The 20,956-nt window shown below is 41.4% G+C and overlaps 1 protein-coding gene across 1 annotated transcript in view; it reads left to right on the plus strand.

The window, feature by feature from the left end:
• Positions 1-303: 303 nt before the first annotated feature.
• Fam199x (family with sequence similarity 199, X-linked) overlaps positions 304-20,956 on the plus strand; it is a 28,176-nt gene continuing 7,523 nt past the window's right edge. Inside the window, exons 1-2 of the mRNA XM_075956756.1 lie at positions 304-754; positions 9,601-9,820. Of these exons, the coding sequence (XP_075812871.1) occupies positions 558-754; positions 9,601-9,820 (417 nt within the window). The 5' untranslated portion in view covers positions 304-557. The remainder of the gene's footprint in view (positions 755-9,600; positions 9,821-20,956) is intronic.

A 20,956-nucleotide genomic window follows, 5' to 3' on the forward strand; every position in this document is an offset into this window, starting at 1 on the left:
CCTCAGTGTGACCTTGGCTAAGTCCCTAGTCCAAAGGAGTACAGTTGTTATTTGGCTAACATTTTGTTCTTGAATGCGAGTGGGAAGCGCCAGGAAGAGGCTGGCTGAGGCATGGGCCCTTCAACCATCCCCGAATCCAGGAGGCCAGCCAGGTCGCCCTGGCCTTCAACCACCGACATTCAGTTCCTCCTCCACTCCGGCAGGGGGCAAGGGCAGCGGCTGGGGCCACTGGAGCTGGTGGAGGCCGCGGGGCGGACCGAAGCCGCAGCGGGCGGCGAGCGCAGTGGGCGGGGCGGCCGGGCCGGGCGGCGGCGCTGCAGTGACTCGCTGGGCCCGGCAGCGGCAGCGGCTTCCGAGGTTCCGGAGAAGCGGACTGGGTGGCCGGCGGGTCCCTGCGGCCTCCAGCGACCTTTGTGCAGCGCCCCCCACTCCTCGGGTGGCTGCAGTGGGCACACCCGGGGGCGGCGGCCACCGCGGACAGGTTAGCGTGGGGGAAGGGGCGAGCATCGGAGTAGCCCATCTCCAGCACCAGAGTACGAGCCGGCCCATCTCCCACCATGTCCGACGAGACGTCGGCCACCACTTCCTACGAGAAGTTTCTAACCCCAGAGGAACCCTTCCCGCTCCTAGGAGCCCCTCGTGGGGTGGGCACCTGCCCCAGCGAGGAACCCGGCTGCCTGGACATCAGCGACTTCGGCTGCCAGCTGTCCTCCTGCCATCGCACGGATCCGCTCCACCGGTTTCATACCAACAGGTAAGGAGCTCTTCCGAGAGCAGGGGCGGACTTCCCGCAGGCGGCTGGGAGATGCCGGGTCGCCCTCCTGCCGGCTGCTCTTGGTCCCTCGTGCTGGGCTGAGCCGTAGGCTACCCCCTCCCCCATCTTCCTTTGACCAGCGCTCTTCTCCAGCTCCTCCCAGTTCACCCCCTGCCCTCTGATTTTTCTTAAGACCGGTTTCCCTGCGCCTTCTTTCTTCTTTCCCCCTTTCCTCTTTGGACTCTACTGATTCCTTCCTTCCAGATCTTCTCCTTTACCTCTTTGTGACCCCCGCCCCCATCTGTACGCCGAGAATCTTAAACCCCAAACTCTTGATTTTTAGATTCATCTTCCAAAGTTTAACCCCTTCCATTTCCGGCACACGATTTCAGGGAGCCCCAAATCGATCTGTGGATCTTATCGAACCTCCTCTTTCTCGATATTTAACCCCGTTCTAATCCACGTTGTACCAGAGCATTGGGAAATTAGTGTCCCCGCCGCCTCCCCCTTGTTGCTTTGAAAGCAGGATCTCCTGTAGCTTATTCTCTCAGCAAACTGGTTACTCAGTGAGGATGACCTTGAACTCCTGGCACCCCCTCCCCGCCTTTCCCAAATTCTGGGATTACAAACATTTGTTATGTCCAACTAAGTTTACTGTATTTTAATCAATTCAGTTTATAATTTTCTTTTTGCAGCACTGTGGATTGATACCAGAGCCTCATGCATGCTAATCATTCTGCCAAGTGAGCTATACCCTTAGTTACCCTAGAAACTAGTCAGTTTTTTTCTCCTTCCTTTGTGAACACCTTGCATTACTTCTGTAGGCTGTCCCAAAATGTAAACTCTGGAAGATTCCTTCCTAAAACATACCACGTGGTTTGCATCCCTGGCGAGGGAAGTAGAGCGAGTGTAGGATGGGTTAGTTTGTACAAATAATTTCTTCAGAGGGTTCATCTAAATTATTTTATTGGAAGGCAGTGTTCTGGACATGCAAGCGTTTAAGTGTTATATCTAATTTGAGCAGTTTGAAATGGGTTTTCAATTTGGCCTCAACTTTTAAAAATGATTTATTTTCAAGTGTGTGTGTGTGTGTGTGTGTGTGTGTCAGGGGTGGGTACGTGTATGAAAGTGCAGGTGTCTATGGAGGCCAGAGACCTCAGACTCCCTGGAACTGGAGTTACAGCTGGTTGTGAACAGCCTGTATGTGGATGTTGGGAAGGGGTTTGGCTCGGCTGCGAGAGCAGTACATGCTCTTAACCGTGGAGCCTTGGCTCTAGCCCCTCAACTTCTCTCTCTCTCTCTCTCTCTCTCTCTCTCTCTCTCTCTCTCTCTCTCACACACACACACACACACACACACACACACACACACACACAAACACACACACCAGGACTGGCAGAGTGTGGATAAGAGAAGAGGGAAATGATCCATCTATGGATTAGAAATAAGGAATCCAGTTCTGGTTTCTGGTCCAAGTTTGCTATGTGTGTTTGGTTACATCTATCCATATTTTGCATATATTCCCCCCAATCCTTAAATCGACCTATCTTTACTGTGTAATTCATGCATTTACATATATAATGAGGTTTTGTTTTTGTTTTGTTTTTGTTTTTTCGAGACAGGGTTTCTCTGTGTTACAGTCTTAGCTGTCCTGGAACTAGCTCTTGTAGACCAGGTTGGGCTCAAATTCACAGAGATCCGCCTGCTTCTGCCTCCTGAGTGCTGGGATTAAAGGCATGCACCACCACTGCCTGGTTTATAATGAGATTTTAAAAAGTAAATTTACAGTTTGGGGAAAGAAAATGTTATAGCTTAGTAATCATCTAGAATTTCGGCACAACACATTTTAAAACGAGATGACAGGGAGTTTCTGATAAGCTAAGTCTTCATTGCATAATGAAGAAACTGAGGCCCAGAGATAGAAACCAAGTGTGAAGTTCATAATTTCTAGTCTATGACCTTTCAGTCATAGACTACACCTTTGGAGCCGGTGAGAAAACTTGAATTAGAACTAAAGGATTGCTGGCCATGGTGGTACACTCCTTTAATCCCAGCACTCGGGAGGCAGAAGCAGGGGGATTTCTTGAGTTCGAGGTCAGCGTGGTTTATAGAGTAAGTTCCAGGACAGCCCAGGCTGGTACACAGAGAAGCCCTGTCTTGAGAATAAAAAGCCAAAACAGGAAAGAAAAAAAAAACAACTAAAGAATATAATGTTATTAGTGATCACAGAGCTTTCTTAAACTAAGTCTATTTAGCCCATGATATAACAAACATACATAGAAAATTGACAAAATTAAGTGTGCTTAAGGTATTTAATTTTTGAAGCACTAGACAAAGTTATATGCCCAGTACATTTAAATAATTTCAGAATTTGCCATCTCTGGTGATTGATCGAGGATAAGCACTGCAAAATCTGGTGATTAAGGGTAAGGGACTGGGTGAGAGTTGAGGGCCTAGAGAGATGGCTCCATGGTCAAGAGCATTGTAATGCCCCAGAGAGGACACAGATTCGGTTCCCAGCATTCAAGGAATTTTTTTTTGTTGTTTTTCTTTTACAACGCGTTCTCTGTTATCACCCATTCAAGACTCTTTTAAGGTCAAGACTGTTTTCCAGAATAGGGCAGCCAGGGTGGAAAGGGTAGGCTCCTATTAAGGCTCTGCTTTTTGAACTCAAACATAATTTCTCCTACTTCCTGTCTGCCTATTTATTTAGTTATTTTTGTTTACTTCAGACAAGGTCTCGTTATGTAGTCTAGGCTGGTCTGGAACTCTCTGTATAGCCCACGCTGGGCTAGAACTTGAGACAGTTCTATCCTGCTTTCCTGAGTACTAGGTTTGAAGCAGGAGCTACCAAACCCGGATTGACTGTTTCATTTTGAATATCCCTTTTCAACACATCTTTTCACAAGGCTTGGAACAATAAGCAGGAATCCCAGATATGTGTATTTTTCATCAGAAAGTAGGGGAGAAAGGAGTTAATTATATATATATATATATATACACACACACACACACACACACACACAAAATGGATTTTTGCCCCAGACTACCTTGTTTATTATTATTGCTATCTTAATGTGTGTTTGTTTGGCTAGAGGTTTGAGATAGGGTTTCATGTAGTTAAGGGTGGCATTGAATTTGTTATCTTCCTGTCTCTGTCTCTAAGTGTCAAGATTATAGGCATATGTCACTAAACTTGATGACTTTTTTCCCCTCTCCTTTTTCTTTATTTTCTTTATTTTATTTTTTTGGTTTTTTGAGACAGGGTTTCTCTGTGTAGTTGTGCCTGTCCTGGAACTCACTCTGTAGACCAGGCTAACCTCGAGCTCATGAGCTCACTTCAGCCTCCTGAGTGCTGGGATTAAAGGCATTCATCACCACTGCCTGGCTCTTTTCTGTTTCCTTCCTTCCCTCCCTCCCTCCCTCCCCCCTTCCCCCCTCAGAAAGTTTTATTGCTCTGTAGCCCAGGCTGGCTTGGACTTCACTATTCTACCCAGACTGGCCCTAGACTCACTGAGACCCTACTTCCCCAGTGTGAGGCTTCATACCTGGCTTGCCTTTCTTTTTAGATCTTTTCACACTCAAGCAGTGTTCTGCCTTCTTGCCTTTCTTCAGAATTGTGTTTGAGGAGATCATATGCTTGCTGCTGATTCTTTTCCGGGAGAAGCAAGCAGCTAAGTCATATATGTGGGCACAGTTTAATTTCGGGAGTTCTTTTATTTTGGAGTTGAATGCATCCCTTTTTTGCTTCACATCGTTTGCCAAGTCACGCCATAGTCCACAGACCAGGTCTGAATAGTTGAGCATAAAAATCCAGCTTAAGATTTAGTCATTATAAAACAAACTTTATTGCATCCAGGAACTTGTCAGTGATTAGATATTTGGTTTATCTTGATTTTGTTCCCTCTTTGTTACCAGATAAGAAAATGGCCAGACTGTTTAAATACTGCCCTTGCTAAGGGCCTTGTGATGATGACAATTTTGTGCCTTCTCATTTATCAGATACCAGTCTCATTAGTCCAGGGAGTCCTGGCACTAGTACTAATGGCTTCTAAAGTTGAATCTCATCCGTGACATTGATTACCATACCTACAGACTAGATTTGGGGAAAAGTAAATTCCGTGACAAGGATATGCCTTTATTAAGGAACTCACTGTCCATAATTGTGGTGGCACACAGAAATGCCAAGGTAGGAGAATCACTTGAGCCCAGGAGTTTGAACCAGGTCTGGGTTAAGTTTCTCGACTCCATCTCAGAAACATTTACCTTTTCCTATGATTATATTTTATGATGTAATTGGGTTTGTCTAGAATTTTGGAAGAGAAGAATAAATTTTGATAAGTCAAAAATGAGTAGATTTGTAAACAAAATGTCAGGATTAAGTATATATGCATGCTTAAGACATTTCCTTTTGGTGAGGTTTTTCCATAGTAAAAAGAGGTTTCGTTTACCTTCCTTTGATTTCTTGTTTCCTTCCCAGCAATGTTGGTAAGTCCTCTAACTCAAATATGAGATGAAAGAGGAGAATAAAACTGCCAGATGAGTCGTTCCCTTCATCTGTCAGGGGACTATGTCATCAACATAAACCCTTGTGAAAAGCGAATGGGTGAGGAGATTGCCTGATTTTTATGTACCTTTCTGGCAGGATGTGAAATGAGCTTCTGAATACATCAATTTCTCAGTTGGGTGATTGGTTCTTGCAGAACTAGAGATTGTCCTAGAGCCTCATGCATGCTGAGCCAATACTCTACTGCTATTGTATATCCCTTGTCCTATGTTTATTTTCATCTTACAGAATCTTGCTGAGCTGCCCAGGCTAGCCATGAAGTTACACTCCTTTCTACACCTCCTGAGCACTAGGGATTACAGCCGTGGAGCAGCAAGGCCAGGCCCAGATCAGTTGTGAGCTATTATAGCCACCTATTTTGTCAGCACTGTAGGGGATAAAGACATTTAGGGACTGCTCTTTACCACTGAGATACATCCCCATCTCCAGGCTTGTGCTGTTTATACACCTGTAATCTTCCCACGTAGGCATGGAACTGGAGGTTCTTCAGGCTTGCGTGCCAAGCACTTTAACCCATCTTGATCGCCTCATGGTTTTTGCTTTTTAAATACAGTCTCATATAGTTATATAGTCCTAACTGGCCTGGAACTCACTGTGAAGACCAAATTGGCCTGGGACTTATGTTGCTGCTTCTCCTCCTATCTTTACTTCCTGATGCTGGGATTAGAACCCATGCCCTTCTATTTTATCTTCTCTCATATATCACATCCCGACTGCATATGGTCCGCCCACCGTTTTCCCCCACCTTCCTTCTCCGTATCTATCACTGTCTCTCCCTTCAGAAAAGGGCCTAGCTCTTAGCTCTTCGCTCGCTCTCGCTCTCTCTCTCTCTCTCTCTCTCTCTCTCTCTCTCTCTCTCTCTCTTCTGTTTTTTTTTTCCGGGGGGGGGGTGGTTTTTTGAGACAGGATTTTTCTGTAAAACACTCCTGGCTGTCCTGGCCTCCAACTCACAGAGATCCGCCTGCCTCTGCTTGGATTAAAGACATGTATTGCCACCACTTGACCTGCCTAGCTCTTTTTTTTTAATTTTAAAAACTTTTCTAATTAATTTTATTTTTGACATGCTGGCCTGGAACACACTGTATATCCTAGGGTCCTCTTGAATTTTGCTCTGTAGCCTGGGCTGGGCTCAAGCTCATAAATATTCCTTCCTGCTGTAGCTTGCTGAGTACTGGGATCAGGCTTGAGCAAAAGCAGACGGTTTTATTTTAGAATTTAAATGTTTGCTTATCAAAATAACCAAGTCTTTAGTCCATATGTATACTAGAACAATCTTGGGAAGAAATGCTATTGGCTTTCCTCTTTAAAAAAATTACCCTGCAATTAGAACAGCAAGCTTAATTGTTAAAGTCAAACACCATAAATATTGGCAGTTTTGTCTACATTTTTCTCTTCAGATTCTAACTACAACCATATCATTACTCTCATCCTTTGAGTCTAATGTTATGGTCATATTTTGGTGTTCGACAGCATTAAAATGTAAGGGCTCAGGCTGGAGAGATGGCTCAGTGGTTAAGAGCACCGGCTGCTCTTCCCCAGGACCAGGATTCCATCCCCAGCACCCTCCTGGCAACTCATAACCATCTGTAAGTCCATTTCCAAGGAATCCAGTGCTTACTTCTGGCCTCTCTGAGCACCAAGCATGCACATGGTATGCACACCCATACACATAAAATAGTTAAGCAATTTAAAAGTATAAAGGCTTGTAATTTTCAATGAATCCGTGCTGAACACACACTCAACATTCATTGAGAATTCAAAACTATCAGAACAGTCTAAAAGAATCTTATTTAAATTTTTATTTCAAAAGCTCTTTATAGGAAATTGAAGGCTCTTTAAAAAGCCGCTCTTTTCTCAGAGAGAATATTGGCAACACTGTGTTTCTTTTCATTTTTTTATATATATAAATACAGATTGAGGATTGCTCATGTGAAATACTTGGAATCTGATGTTTCTAATTTTATATTTTTTGGTTGCAGTATTCACATACATAATGAGATATGTTAGAGATGTGACCAAAGTCTAAATGCTGAATTTATGTTTCACATGAGTAGTGCAGGCATAGCTTGAAGAAAATTTCATATAATATTTTTAGCATACCTTTATTTTGACTGTACCCGATCATATGAGGTCAGAGTGGAATGTCCTATTTATAGTATAAAGCTTGCCTGACAAAAGTTTTGGATTTGCGGCTTTTTTTCTCTCTCTCCTGTGTGTGTGTTCACAATTTAATTTGTGAACCGTTTATTGCAATTGTGTATTTTTCTATTTTTTCTCGTGTTCACGTGTGTTCACGTATGTGAGTATGTGCTATGTGTTTGTGTGTGTAGGCTCAAGTGGTGTTGATAGTTGTTTTTCTCTGCTCTCCTGGTTCATTCAGGCAGGATCTCTCAGTTGAAGCCAGTGTTTGCTTACACAGCTAGTTTGTCTTACCAGCTTGTCCGGCGGGGGAGTCCCCTCTCTCAGCCTTTAGAACGCTAGCACGCTAGAATTACTGGTGGACAATATTCCCCACCATAAATATTTTCATGGGTTCTGGGATTGAAATTCTGGTCCTTGGGCTTGTGGTGCAAGTGCTTTAACCACTGAACCACCTCCCCAGCCCAGAACTCTCATAGTCTGAAAATGCCAGTATTGAGATATAGCTGTCATTCTTGATGCTTTGAGGTCCTTTCTTTCTTTATTATTGATTTTTATTGAGCTCTCCATTTTTCTCTGCTACCCTCTCTGCCTTTCCCCTCCCCTTCAACCCTCTCCCATGGTCCCCATGCTCCCAATTTACTCAGGAGATCTTGTCTTTTTCTACTACCTAAGTAGATTATATCTATGTAAGTCTCTCTTAGAGTCCTCATTGTTGTCTAAGTTCTCTGGGATTGTGATTTGTAGGCTGGTTTGCTTTGCTTTATGATTAAAAATCACTTATGAGTGAGTACATGTGATAATTTTCTTTCTGTGCCTGGGTTACCTCACTCAATATGATATTTTCTAGCTCCATCCATTTTCCTGCAAATTTCAAGGTATCGTTATTTTTTTCTGCTGTGTAGTACTCCATTGTGTAAATGTACTACTTTTTTTTATCCAATTTTCCATCTAGGGGCATTTAGGGCATTTATTTTATCTTTTTAAAATAACATTCTTTTTCAGGCAATGGTGGCACATGCCTTTAATCTGAGTACTTGGGAGGCAGATGCAGGTGGATCTCTGAGTTTGAGGTCAGGCTGGTCTACAGAGTGAGTTCCAGGACATCTAAGACTACACAGAGAAACCCTGTCTTGAAAAAATAAAAACCAAACAACAACAACAAAACAATAGAATAATATTATCTGTGCATATTTGTAATACATCTTTTATTTTTCAAATTTCTATTTGGGGAAGGGAGTGGATTCCTAGAAGGGGAATTATAAACCTCTTGTTCACATAGAACCAAGTTCCAGAAATAGATAAATATTACTTACTTTGTTTTATCTTCATTGCTTAAAGATAAGAAGAATTATGTTTCTAAATTAGACTAGCTATACATATATGGAGTTTAAAAATCTGTGACAGGAAAAGGTGCTATTTTTCTGTTTTGCCAATTTTTTGTTTTAGCTGTGAATCCTTTTCACTCGATGCTGATAAAAAAAAGGCCGTGGCATCTGAGAGGATTCTAGAGCCTTGTTACACACACACACACACACACACACACACACACACACACACACACGGAAGCTCAAGGAGCACAGTAAGAGTACAAAAGCAAGCAAAGGCCTGACTCTTGTCACTGATTGACTAGTTATTGTTAAGTGTGGCAGACAGACTTCATGTGAAGAACGTCATTATTGCTCAGGGAGGCAAACATATTTCCACAGGATTTTTGCATGCTGAAAGGCAATTCTAATTAAAAACAATTAGTTGCAGCTTCCCCCAGCACTGAAGATAGTATCTGGCACTTAGCTGTTACTAACAACTGTTGAATGGGTGAATGAACAAAGGTAGGACAGTTCCTGAAAACCGACACAAGGTTGTATTCTGGTCCAAACACACACATGCGCATATATGTGTAAATTTAGTGGTTAGTGTATTTAGTGTTTTTTTTTTTAGCATGTGTTAAGTTTTCTATATGGGTTTTCATATAATCCCTCATAGTAACTCAGCCAAAGGTTAAAGACTTTAAAAAATAATCACACTACCCTCAGACTGCAAAAGTCCTTCGTCACAAATATCCTAAGTGGGTTTTGTTAATGTCTTCACGTTGTGTGGTTCTGGGGTTCCTGATGTTACTTCTCTTGTGCTTTTGAAGGTGGAACCTAACTTCTTGTGGAACAAGTGTCGCAAGCTCGGAATGTAGCGAGGAGCTGTTTTCGTCCGTTTCCGTGGGAGATCAAGATGATTGCTATTCGCTGTTGGATGATCAAGACTTCACTTCTTTTGACCTATTCCCTGAGGGAAGTGTCTGCAGTGATGTCTCCTCATCTATCAGCACTTACTGGGATTGGTCAGACAGCGAATTTGAGTGGCAGGTAAGATTTTCTTTTCCTTCTTACTAACATTCTTATTAGATAAGTAAAAGTGGGTTTTGAGTGGCAGGTAAATCTCCCCCCCCCACTCGTTAACATCATTATTAAATAAGTAAAAGTGTAAATTCTCTCAAGTTTCTCATTTTTACCTCCAAGTATTTGTTAATTTTATTTTTTTTGCATGTGCCACTCACCTCTTCTTGGACCTTAATTCTCAGGTTATGAAAAGGTTCAGTCTGACTTGAATTCTTTATGATTGGGAGCTGGCAGGAAGTCACGTTAAAAAGCACAGAGTGCCTTCTATTCTGGTTCCTTTTCAGTGGTACTTATACCATTCCTCATAATTGAGTTCTTTGTAAAAAGCCTAAGTTGTTAGCTCCAAGTAGCTGAAACACACATAAGCTATGGGTCAGCCCCATGCTAACGCTAGTGATGGTCTCTTTTCTTGTGTTGACATTCTTTTTGTAATACTGCTCTTAACCAATCTGAAATGGAGCAGCAATGACTTTGGGGATGAAATCTTCCATCAGTATTCAGTATGGCAGCTCTTCCAGTTTAACATCCATTGCCTTCTCTTTCACTAGTATGATGCCACCTTGGAGTCTTGGTGAAGTCAATTTTCTTTTGTATGTTTTGCAGAGTGTGTCATACAGTTAAGAAATAGATGGAATGCACATTCTATAATATTGCTAATATGCATTTTAGGCTTCTGATCCTACAGTCATCCTTTCGTAGATTTTTGTGTATTAAGCACTCAGCACTTTACTATGCAAATGTACTCTCCCTATTTCATAATTGATAGCATTCTTGTGCTTAGAAGACACATCAGATTATATTAGATATCAAATATGATAAGTTGTTTCTATCACAGTCATCTAATTTTTGGTTCTCTTATCCGAAGTATGCTAGTTTATTATTTTATATTCTTTTTTCACATAGATGTTTTTCTGGCCACAATAATTGTTTTTCTTGGGGCATATATAATATGTAAAATGTCTTTGTGGCAAGTTGTCTACAAATACTGCATTATAATAAATGTGATATATTAGAAAATCATGTTGCTTTATTGGAACATCCATTTTGTGATTGTAAAAAAATAATATTAAAAAGTCTTCCCTTGCATATACTGCATGTTTTATTCAACAGATAAACTTGAATCTCTGATATTTTAACAGTCATCTGAATATATGAACTTATATTTTTAAAAAGGGTTCAGATATTATTTGAGTTAAAACTATTTTTATGAAATTATGAAATAATATGAGGTGGTATAAATTAAAAGTCTCAAAAACTCTTCTGGTTACCACTGTGAAGCGCTTTTACAGATAGAAGTGTATGTTCCTATATACATAGTATGTATGTTCATATATAAATATTTCACTCAGTAATTGTATGTTTTTTTTCAGATTCTGAAATATCTCATTCATTTTCAGAGCCGTATTGTAACTGTCACAATGTTTTTTAGTTGGCTTCAGTTTTGTGTATATATGAGCCATAAAGAGTGCTATGCTAAGCTAAGAGGTTTTAAAGAGGAAAAATAATTTACCACCCCCATTTTTTGTGTGTTATTTCAGCTTCTGTTCCACAAAGAGATGCAAATATACGTCAGATAAAAGTTTATTTTTTACCTTTAAAAATGATAGAATTGAGCATTTACATAATTTAAAAACATAATTAAATGCTCATTAATATACTCACAGTGCTGCAGAGGCATCACCACTAATTCCAGGGTATTTCCATAATCTCCCTCTCCCACACTCACACACAAAGGAACTGTATACCTGTTAAGCAGAGAGCTTCACTTACACTCTGCCTTTGTCATCTGGCAAACACCAATCTATTCTGTAGATTTATCTCTAAAATGTTTTCTATTGTTTTTTGTGTTGTGTTTGTGTGTGTGCGCATGCACGTGTAGCACCATGTGCATGTGGAGGTCGGAGGATGAATTCTGAGGGAGTTCTCTCTTTCCACTACGTGCATCCCAGAAATCAAACCTAGCTTGTCAGACTGGACTGTAAGTTCCTTTCCTCTCTGAGCTCTCCTGATGACCTCGGTTTCCTGTTCTCTGTGTAAATGGACGTACACAATTATATAGAGCTGTTGTGCTGTTTTCAAGGTTCATCCATATTGTAGCATGGATTTTATTCCTCTCTGGTTTGAATTTCTCCATCTTGGTCTATACTCGATGTTTATCTTGTTTATTTCAACCAGCATGGTGAATGTGAAGTGGTGTCATATTGTGGTTTGGTTTCACATTTCTCTGATGTGTAATGTTGAGCACCTTTTCATACTTACATCGTTTTCTTAAGATTTATTTATTGTGTGTTCAATGCTCTGCCTCCATGTGTGGCCGCACGCCAGAAGACAGTGCCAGTTCTCATTACAGATGGCTGTGAGCCACCATGTGGTTGCCGGAAATTGAACTCAGGACCTCTGGAAGAACAGCCAGTGCTCTTAACCTTTGAGCCATCTCTCCAGCCCCCTGTTTTTCTCTTTTTATTGTTTTTATTGAGCTATACATTTTCCCCATTCCTCTGCATGTGTTTTTCTTCATTGTGCCTATACTGTTGTATAAAAAACTGCTTTACTCAAGATGATGAAATTTACCTGTTTCTTCTTAGAGTTTAGAGATTTAGTTCTTACATGTATAGGCCTTTGATGTGTTTTGATTTTTCTCTGTGTATGTTCCCCCCCCACACTCACCTCCTGTATTTTTTCCTAGTTGGAAAGGAGAGCTTCCAGTCTTTCCACTGAGTGTAATGTTAGTGTAGTTTTTCAATAAATTCCCTGTATGATAGAGAAGAATTTCTCGTCTACTCTCAGTTTGTACAAATTCATTGCTGTGGATGTTGGTTTCTAGGTATTTTTTTTTAATCCAGCGTCATTTGCTAAAAAGTCTGTTGTTTTTCTCATCGAATAGTCTTGGCACCCTGCTGCAAATGGCTTGGTTCTGGACTCACAGTTCTCCTGTCTTAATGCCAGCGTCTGTCCTTGTGCTCGTACAGCGCTGTTTGGGAAGTGTGCGTTCTCCCATGTTGTTGTTGTTTGGTTGGTTTTTGCTTTTTTTTCTCTTCCAGACAGGGTCTCTCTATGTAGCCCTGGTTGGCCTGTCTATGTAGATCAAGCTGGCTTTGAACTAGATCCACCTGCCTCTGACTCTCACATGCTGGGGTTCAAGACTTGCACCCCTGCTCCCAAACAGTGTTTTTTTTAATGAAAGTTGACTTTTTTATTAAATTTTTTTTAATACGATCTTTTCTCATTTTATACAGCTGTCCCCATTTCTACTCCCTCCCCTCCTCCCACCCCAGCCTTTCCCTCATCCACTTCCATCCACGCCTCAGAAATGGTAAGGCTTCCCATGGGGAATCAACAAAGTCGGACACTTCACTCTGAGGCAAGACCAAGGCCCTCTCCCCTATATCTAGGCTGAGCAAGGTATCCCTCCAAAGAAAATGTGCTCCAAGATGCCAGTTCAAGCACTAGGGATAAATCCTGGTCCCACTGCAGTGGCTCCACAGACTGCCCAAGCCTTACAACTGTCCCCCACATTCAGTGGGCCTAGCTTGGTTCTGTGTAGGTTCCCCTGCTATCAGTCCAGAGTCAGTGAGCTCTCACTAGCTCAGATCAGCTGTTTCAGTGGATAGCAACATCATGGTCTTGACCCCTTTGCTCATATATTGCACCTCTCTCTCTTGGACTGGTCTCAGGTAGCTTGGTCGAGTGCTTCGCTGCAGATCTCTGTATCTGCTTCCATCAGTTGCTGGAAGAAGGTTCTATGATAACAATCATCAAATTGATTACAGGGGAAGGCCAGTTTAGCTGTCCTCTTCACTGCTGCTTAGAGTCTTAGCTGGGGTCATCCTGTGGATTCCTAGGATTTCCTTAGTACCATGTTTCTCACTAGCCCTTTAATGGCTCCCTCAATCAAGATATCTCTTTCCTCTCTCTCGCTCTCTGTCCTTCTCCCTTCTTGAGCATCCCGTTCCTTCATGTTCTCCTCCTCCTTCCCCTTTCCCCCTCCCTGTCTCCTTCCACCTTCCCTCTCAATGTTTTCAGAAGATCTTGTCTGTTTCCCCTTCCCAGGGGGATCTATGTATGTCTCTCTTAGGGTTCTCCTTGTTACCTAGTTTCTCTGGGATCTTGGACTGTAGGCTGGTTTGCCTTTGCTTTATGTCTAATCTTATGAATGAGTACATACCATGTTTGTCTATCTGAGTCTGAGTTACCTCACTCGGGATGTTTTATTTTCCTAGTTCCATTCATTTGCATGCAAATTTCAAGATGTCACTGGTTTTTTTTTTTTTTACTACTGAGTAGTACTCCACTTTATCTCTTCTTCAGTTGAGGGGCACCAATGTCATTTCCAGGTTCTGGCTATTAGGAATAATGCTGCTATGAACACAGTTGAGCAAATTTCCTTGTGGTATGAGTGAGTATCCATTGGGTATATGCCCAAGAGTGGTATTGCTGGGTCTTGAGGTAGATTGAGTCTCAATTTTCTGACAAACCGCAACACTGATGTCCAAAGTAGCTGTATACGTTTGCACTCCACCAGCAATGGAGGAGTGTTCCCTTTACTCTGCATCCTCTCTAGTATAAGCTATCATTGGTGCCTTTTATCTTAGCCATTCTGACTGGTGTACGATCACAGAGTATCACAGAGTCGTTTTAATTTGCGTTTCCCTGATGGCTAATTTCTCTGATGTTGAGCAATTCCTTAAGTATCTTTCGGCCATCTGCAATTCTTCTGTTAAGAATTCTCTGTTTAGATCTGTACCCCATTTTTTGATTGGATTATTCGGTAATTTGAGGTTTAATTTCTTGAGTTCTTTATTTATTTTGGAGATCAGCCCTCTGTTTGATGTGGGGTTAGTGAAGATTTCCCCATTCTGTAAGCTGCTGTTTTTGTCTTAGTGACTGTGTCCTTTGCTTTTAGAAACTTCTCAGTTTCAGAGCTGATAAACACGTTCAGTAATGTGGCAGGATACAAAAATCAACTAAAAGATATCAGTAGGCCTCCTACATACAAATGATAAAGGGACTCTCCAAACCCGCCTTTTCCTAGTACTCTGTAATGTCTGAACGTGTTCTTTGTTACTGGCTGCCTTTCTACCATTTCCATTGTAAAAATCGACAGAAGTACGCACTGTCTTGGTATTCTTCAAATGGTGTTTCCCTCAAATAGGCATAGACAATTCCAGCATATTTCTGGAAAACATTTTTAGGGGAGGAATTCTGTTTCAGATTCCATTTACAGGTTTTCGCAAGAGCTGGAGGTATCTGTGGTAAGGGAACTTCTGACTTCTCTTTGAAGAATCTATTTAAAAAATACCCTACAGGCTGCATATAGTTGGATCTTACAGAGGCTTTCTCCTCTCTGATGTCTCTAACCTGTGTCAAGTTGACATAAAACCAGCCAGTCCAGTGTGCTTATGTGGAAATGTCTCAATGAAATTCCTTAATATGTATGACTAATGTATGCTAAGAAAGCAAACAGTATATGTGATATTTTCAAAAAAAAAAAAAGAATCTATTTAAGATGGCTAGCCCCAAACTCTCTTTGCTCCTCTTCAGTGGTAACTTCCTACTCTGCCACTGCATCCAAGAATTCAATGCATCTCTTTAGATCTGGTTTTGTATCACAGAATTGTCTGAAAAGAAGTCTTCCTATTGGCTGCTTGTCACAAAGGCTGCTAAAATCCTTTTCTTGACGAGCCTTCAGTAGCAGAGTGTTGGCCGTGAGTTCCATGCAGTGGCGGAGGTCGAACTTTTCGGGGTGCAGGCAACAGAAGCGGGGAAGGCTGGCGGGGAAGAGACCCTAGAGCCACAGTCGCAGGCTCCGTGCATGCCTCGTCCTGCGGGGGACAGGGCTTCAGGATACTGAGCGCCTCCGCAGCTTCTTCCTCCGTTTCTTTTGGCGTTGCCACCACTGCCTCCAGGAGCGCCTTTGTCCCCGCAGCTGCCGCCGCCTTCGCTGCCGCAGCCTTCGTCACCGCTGCCTTCGTCGCCTGAGCAAAGGCAGGCCCTGGGAAGGCTCGCCACAGGCTCCAGTTATGACGCGGCGCGCTCGAACTCCTAGCATCATTGCCTAAGCCCAGGGTGCTTAACTCTCCCCTGGGTTGGCACTGAGCCTCGGCTGTGCCCCACTCCACAGGGGAGCTTCTTCTCCGGTGGCGACCAGAAGCCGCTGTGTGCTACAGCCGCTGCCTCCGTGGCCGCCAGATAACTCGCACAGCCCCAAACTGTTTTTCCTCTTTATTAAGATCATTTGGATTTTGGGGGTCTCTTGTAATCCCACACAAATTTTAGGATCAGTTTTTTATTTCTACAAAATAGAGCAGTTGAAATTTTAGTACAGATTGAATTAAGCCTGTGAGGAGGATTGCTGTCTTAATTTCAACATTCCAATTCATGAAAGTGGTATTGTTTTTATTTAATTCTTTCAGTGATGCCTTACAGTTCTCAGTATTCAAATCTTAAACTTTTTTGGTTAAATTTGTTTTAAAAAAATCCTTTATTTTGCTTTTGGAAGTGTCCTTTTCATAATTTCAATTGTAGATTTCTCACTGTATATATAAAGCAATATACAATTCAGTCTTTTTAATGCAGATTTTCGTAACTAGCGCTGAACTTGTTTGTTAGCTCTGTAGTTTCCTCCTGTGTGGATTCATTTGGGTTTTCCATATTTAAGTTCATGCTATCAGTGAATAGTTGTCTTTCTTTCCTCCTAGTCTTTTTTCTTCTTGCTTATTTGCCCTACCCAGCTCATCCAGTGTTGAAGTGTATGGTGATACATGCCTACAACCCCATCGCTCATGAGACTGAGGCAGTTGGAAGCCAGCCTAGGGTATATAGTGAGACCATAAGTAGCCTCCTCCTTGCACAACGAAGTATAAGAAATGATTAATAAGCAGCAGTAGCAACAGAATAGATGAAGTTGCTAGGAAAAGTGAAGTCAAGCAGGCAAAGAGAGAGCTTCTTTCTTCTATCTTTTAAATCTTTCTTTTATCTGAATTGCCACCCACATTTAGGGTGGGTCTTCCCACTTTAATAATCTACTAAAGAAAATGTCGTAGAGTGCCAAGTGGCTTGCCTTTTATCCGATTCCTTATCCAAGCAGGATTCACAGTCTGTTAGGATTAGAATCAGAGAAATATGGGCCTCTTAGAAAAACTCAGGTGTGGTGGCGTATGTATTTAATGCCAGCACTTGGAATGCCCAGGCAAGTGGATCTCTGCGAGTTCAAGATCAGTTTCGTCTATGCAGTGAGTTCCATACCAACTAGGAATACTTAGTGAGACGCTATCTCCAAAAATAATACAAACAAATAAATAAGCAAATGTAAATAAGGTCAGCACTTTCATAAGTTGTTGTAGCCTATCTAATACCAGGGATATTATATAATTGTATAGGTGTTAATGTAGATCGTGGAAGGTTTTATATGTTAAATGAGAAAATATTATAAACTATTCTCCAAAAGAGGAGTGATTCCTAATTTACTTATTAATTTAATAATTGAAGGATTGCAAACAAAGGAAATTGTCAGTAAAGTGACTCGGTGCCAATGCACATGCTAAGATGCTACCTCATCCAAAGATTAAAATCTTGCCTTTGAGAGCAGCTGCTCTTCTTTTTCCAGAGATCCACTTGCAAGAGCAGCAAGTTGCCAAGTCATCTGTCCAGCCAGAGTGCATTCTTCTCTCACACCTTACATCCTGCCTCCTGTTTCCCCTCCCTCCACTCCTCCCAGTTCCCCTTCCCCTATCTCCTCTCTCCATCAGATCCACTGTTCCTGTTTCCCTTCAGGAAAAAGCAGGCTTTCTGGGGACATCAACTGAACATGCCATAACATGTTGCAATAAGTTTACGCACATGCCCTCATTAAGACCGGAGAAGCAAACTAGTAGGAGGAAAAGAGTCCTAAAAGCAGGCAAAAGAGTCAGACAGTCACCGTTCCCACTGTTAGGAGTCTCACAAGAACACCGAACTGCACTCTGACTCCTTCAATCCTTCCGTTTTCCACAGGGCTCCTCAAGCTCCACCTAATACTTGGCTGTGGATCTCTGCATCTGCTCTCATCACTTGCTAGATAAAGCCTCTATGAAGATTGGGATGGGCTCTGATCTATGACTATAGCAGAATATCATTAGGAATCATTTCATTGACTTTTTTTCTACTCCTTACACTGGAGTATAGGTACTCCGTGCTCATGGACATTTAACATTGAACTATGATGAGAAGTTTAAAATGCTTCCTAATCTTTGTGAGATCTCAAAATAATATTCAGGAAATTATACAAGACTGTGCTTACAAATTATATTAGAATTTACTGAAAATTATTGTTTTAGAGTTTAAAAATTATATTAGCTCTTGTGGTTAAAAGCTCCATCTATTTAAACTTCTGAGTAAATGTTTTGGGGATACAGTAGTTAATATGTATGATTCACAGATTCTTTGGAAAGTTGCATTTAAGAAACCATTTCTGTTGTTGAGCAGGAGAGCTTAGAGGATGCGATGAGCAAGTGATTCTTCTGTCCTACTTTAATCCTAGAGGGGTTACCTGAAATTACACATCAGCGGCTAGAGAAATGAGGTTACTTACAGAATTCTGCTGAAACTTACAGAAAATATGACAGAGGTTTGATTTAATTCTCTCCATGTGTCACGGCTACAGATTATGGCATAAATATACTGAATATGGATGGTGTAAATATACTGAATATGGTCTATAAAATATAGGATAGGACTCATTAAGCATTTTTATTCTGAAATACTTTATCAGATATAAAGTGGGAAATTCCTGGCCTAATAAATACACAAGCGCCCATACAATTAATTCTGCTATACAGCTGCTACTCTAGTCCCGTATGTTCAATTGACTATTTGACATTTCCACTTGAATGACTTTATTATTTTATAGTAACCCATTATCTGAGATGCTGAGTCCTCGATCAGTGATATCACTTCCAAAAATCGCCTTCCCATGGAAAAAGTCCACGAGCCTTTGTGACATATCTTACAGTATGGTGAATAATGACCGTTGTCTATTGAGAGTATACTTGCACACCTACCATTTTCCCGTTACCCATATCCCACACTGCACCATCTTCTTAGTTCCTACTGAAGTCCAGATTGCCTGGCTTGTGTGAATACAGTGAATTTGTGTCCTACTTTGGATTTAGTCACTAGTTCTTCAAGTCTCATTGGATACCATTTCCCCCTTTATTTGTTAGAATAAGTGTGTTGAGTTAGAATGATTAATATTTGAAGTCTTTGAGTGTACCATCCTGTGTGGGTTCTATGGTTGTGAACTATTTTCCTCTGGTCTGAATATTGGATTGCTTGCTAACCAGCCAGTTACCAAACAGCTCTTTTTTCTTAAGGAAGGCTTTATTTTTCTACTTTGAGGGTGGACTCCCTTGTGGTGGGTAATTCCTGGAAGCAGACTCTCAGGGCAGCTACTAGCATCAGTAGCCAGTAAGCAGAGAGCAATGAAGGTTTCTAAATGATTTATACATTATCGTTTGTCTTCTAAACTTTTATAGTCATCTGTTTTTCCTGTTGTTGCTTGTTAGAGGATAGGCATGATCACAGCAAAGGCTTCATGTTTCGTTCCAATCGTTCTTCATCCTGTTTTGTTTCATCAAGATACTGTCGCTTAGAAAATGTTTTGTGTCCATCCGCTCCGGCATGGCATGGGAGTGTTTCTAGTTCTTCCGTTGTTCCGATCCTCAGTAATAATTTTCCTTCCTTCTTTTTTAAAATAACATTTTTTATTCATTTCAAGACAGAGTCTCTCTACATAGCCCCGACTGTCCTAGAGAGCTCACTATATAGACTAGACTGGCTACAAACTCACAGAGATCCTCCTGCCTCTGCCTCCTGTGTGCTGGGATTAGAGGTGCGCTACACCACACCTGGCTTCTTTTTTTCTTTATGTCGGGTTTTTTCCCCTTACCCTGTGTTTTTGCCATCTGTGGTTTTACTAAATTATTTTTCTTTCCCAAATGTCTTTTTCTGTCCCTCTGAAGTCGTTAAACACCACTTTGGCAACATAGGGCACATTCTATAAGGACTTTTACTACCTTTTTAGTGGTCTCAGAAACCATGGTTGAAGACTGACTCAAAGTATGATGCCAGATCCCTGTAATTGCAGTATTGGGAGGCTGAAGCGGGAGGAACAAGGCAGCCTAGTCTACATATTGAGAGTTCCACATGGCCTGACATACAGTGTGAGATCTTTTCTCAAAGAAAATCAGCCATTAAATAAATAAGTTATACAAGATCTTACTTCTGGTGAGCAATGGAACTAGGTTTTGTGTTTTAGGGTGTTTTAAATTCTCCCTAAAAAAATGACAAAACTATTATTTATAACTTTTTTATATCTCCTCATCTCCCACACCAGACAAAACCAAAGATGTGAATTTAAGTGCTTATCATATAGTCTGACCCTGAAGAGATAGTCTCCAAAGATTCAAAGAAAAGTTTACTAAATTTTGAAAGTTGAAGTTTTTCTATTTGTTTAGCTTTATTTAGTTTATGTTTCTATGAGTGTTTTGTGTGCATGTAAGTCTGGGTATCATTTGCATGCCTGATGTCTGGAGCTGGCGTTCCAGATGGTTGTGAACCACCATGTGTGTGTTGGGAATCGGGGTCCTCTCAAGAGCAAAAAGTACTTTTAATCACCGAGTCGTCTCTCCAGCCCAAGTATAGGTATTTTTAGTTGTGGGGGGGGGCAGTGAGAGAGAGTGAGAGCATGCAGAGTTTAGAGGTCAATCTCAGGAATATCATCCACATCTTTTGAGATACCGTCTCTAATTTCTCTAATTGACCTTAACCTAGGCTGACTGGCCAGTGAGCCCCAAGGATCTGTCTGTCTGTTTTTACATCCACCTTGTGTGCCTTTTGCATTTGTAAGTGGATGGTACCGTGGTGTATAAAATTTTAATATATCGAACATGATTTCACTTTGTTGAATCCCCTATACCCATTATAGTGCCGTGTATGTATTAGCATCTTAAATACATATGAAAGCAATAGTTTTTAGTGCTAAAGTTTTGTCCTGTTTGAAAATTCAAAGCCTAGAAATCATTCAGAGTCAAATGTAGTTGCAAATTCTGGGTACTAAAAAAACCA

Source organism: Microtus pennsylvanicus, chromosome X (genome assembly GCF_037038515.1).
Source record: "Microtus pennsylvanicus isolate mMicPen1 chromosome X, mMicPen1.hap1, whole genome shotgun sequence".
NCBI lineage: Eukaryota > Metazoa > Chordata > Mammalia > Rodentia > Cricetidae > Microtus > Microtus pennsylvanicus.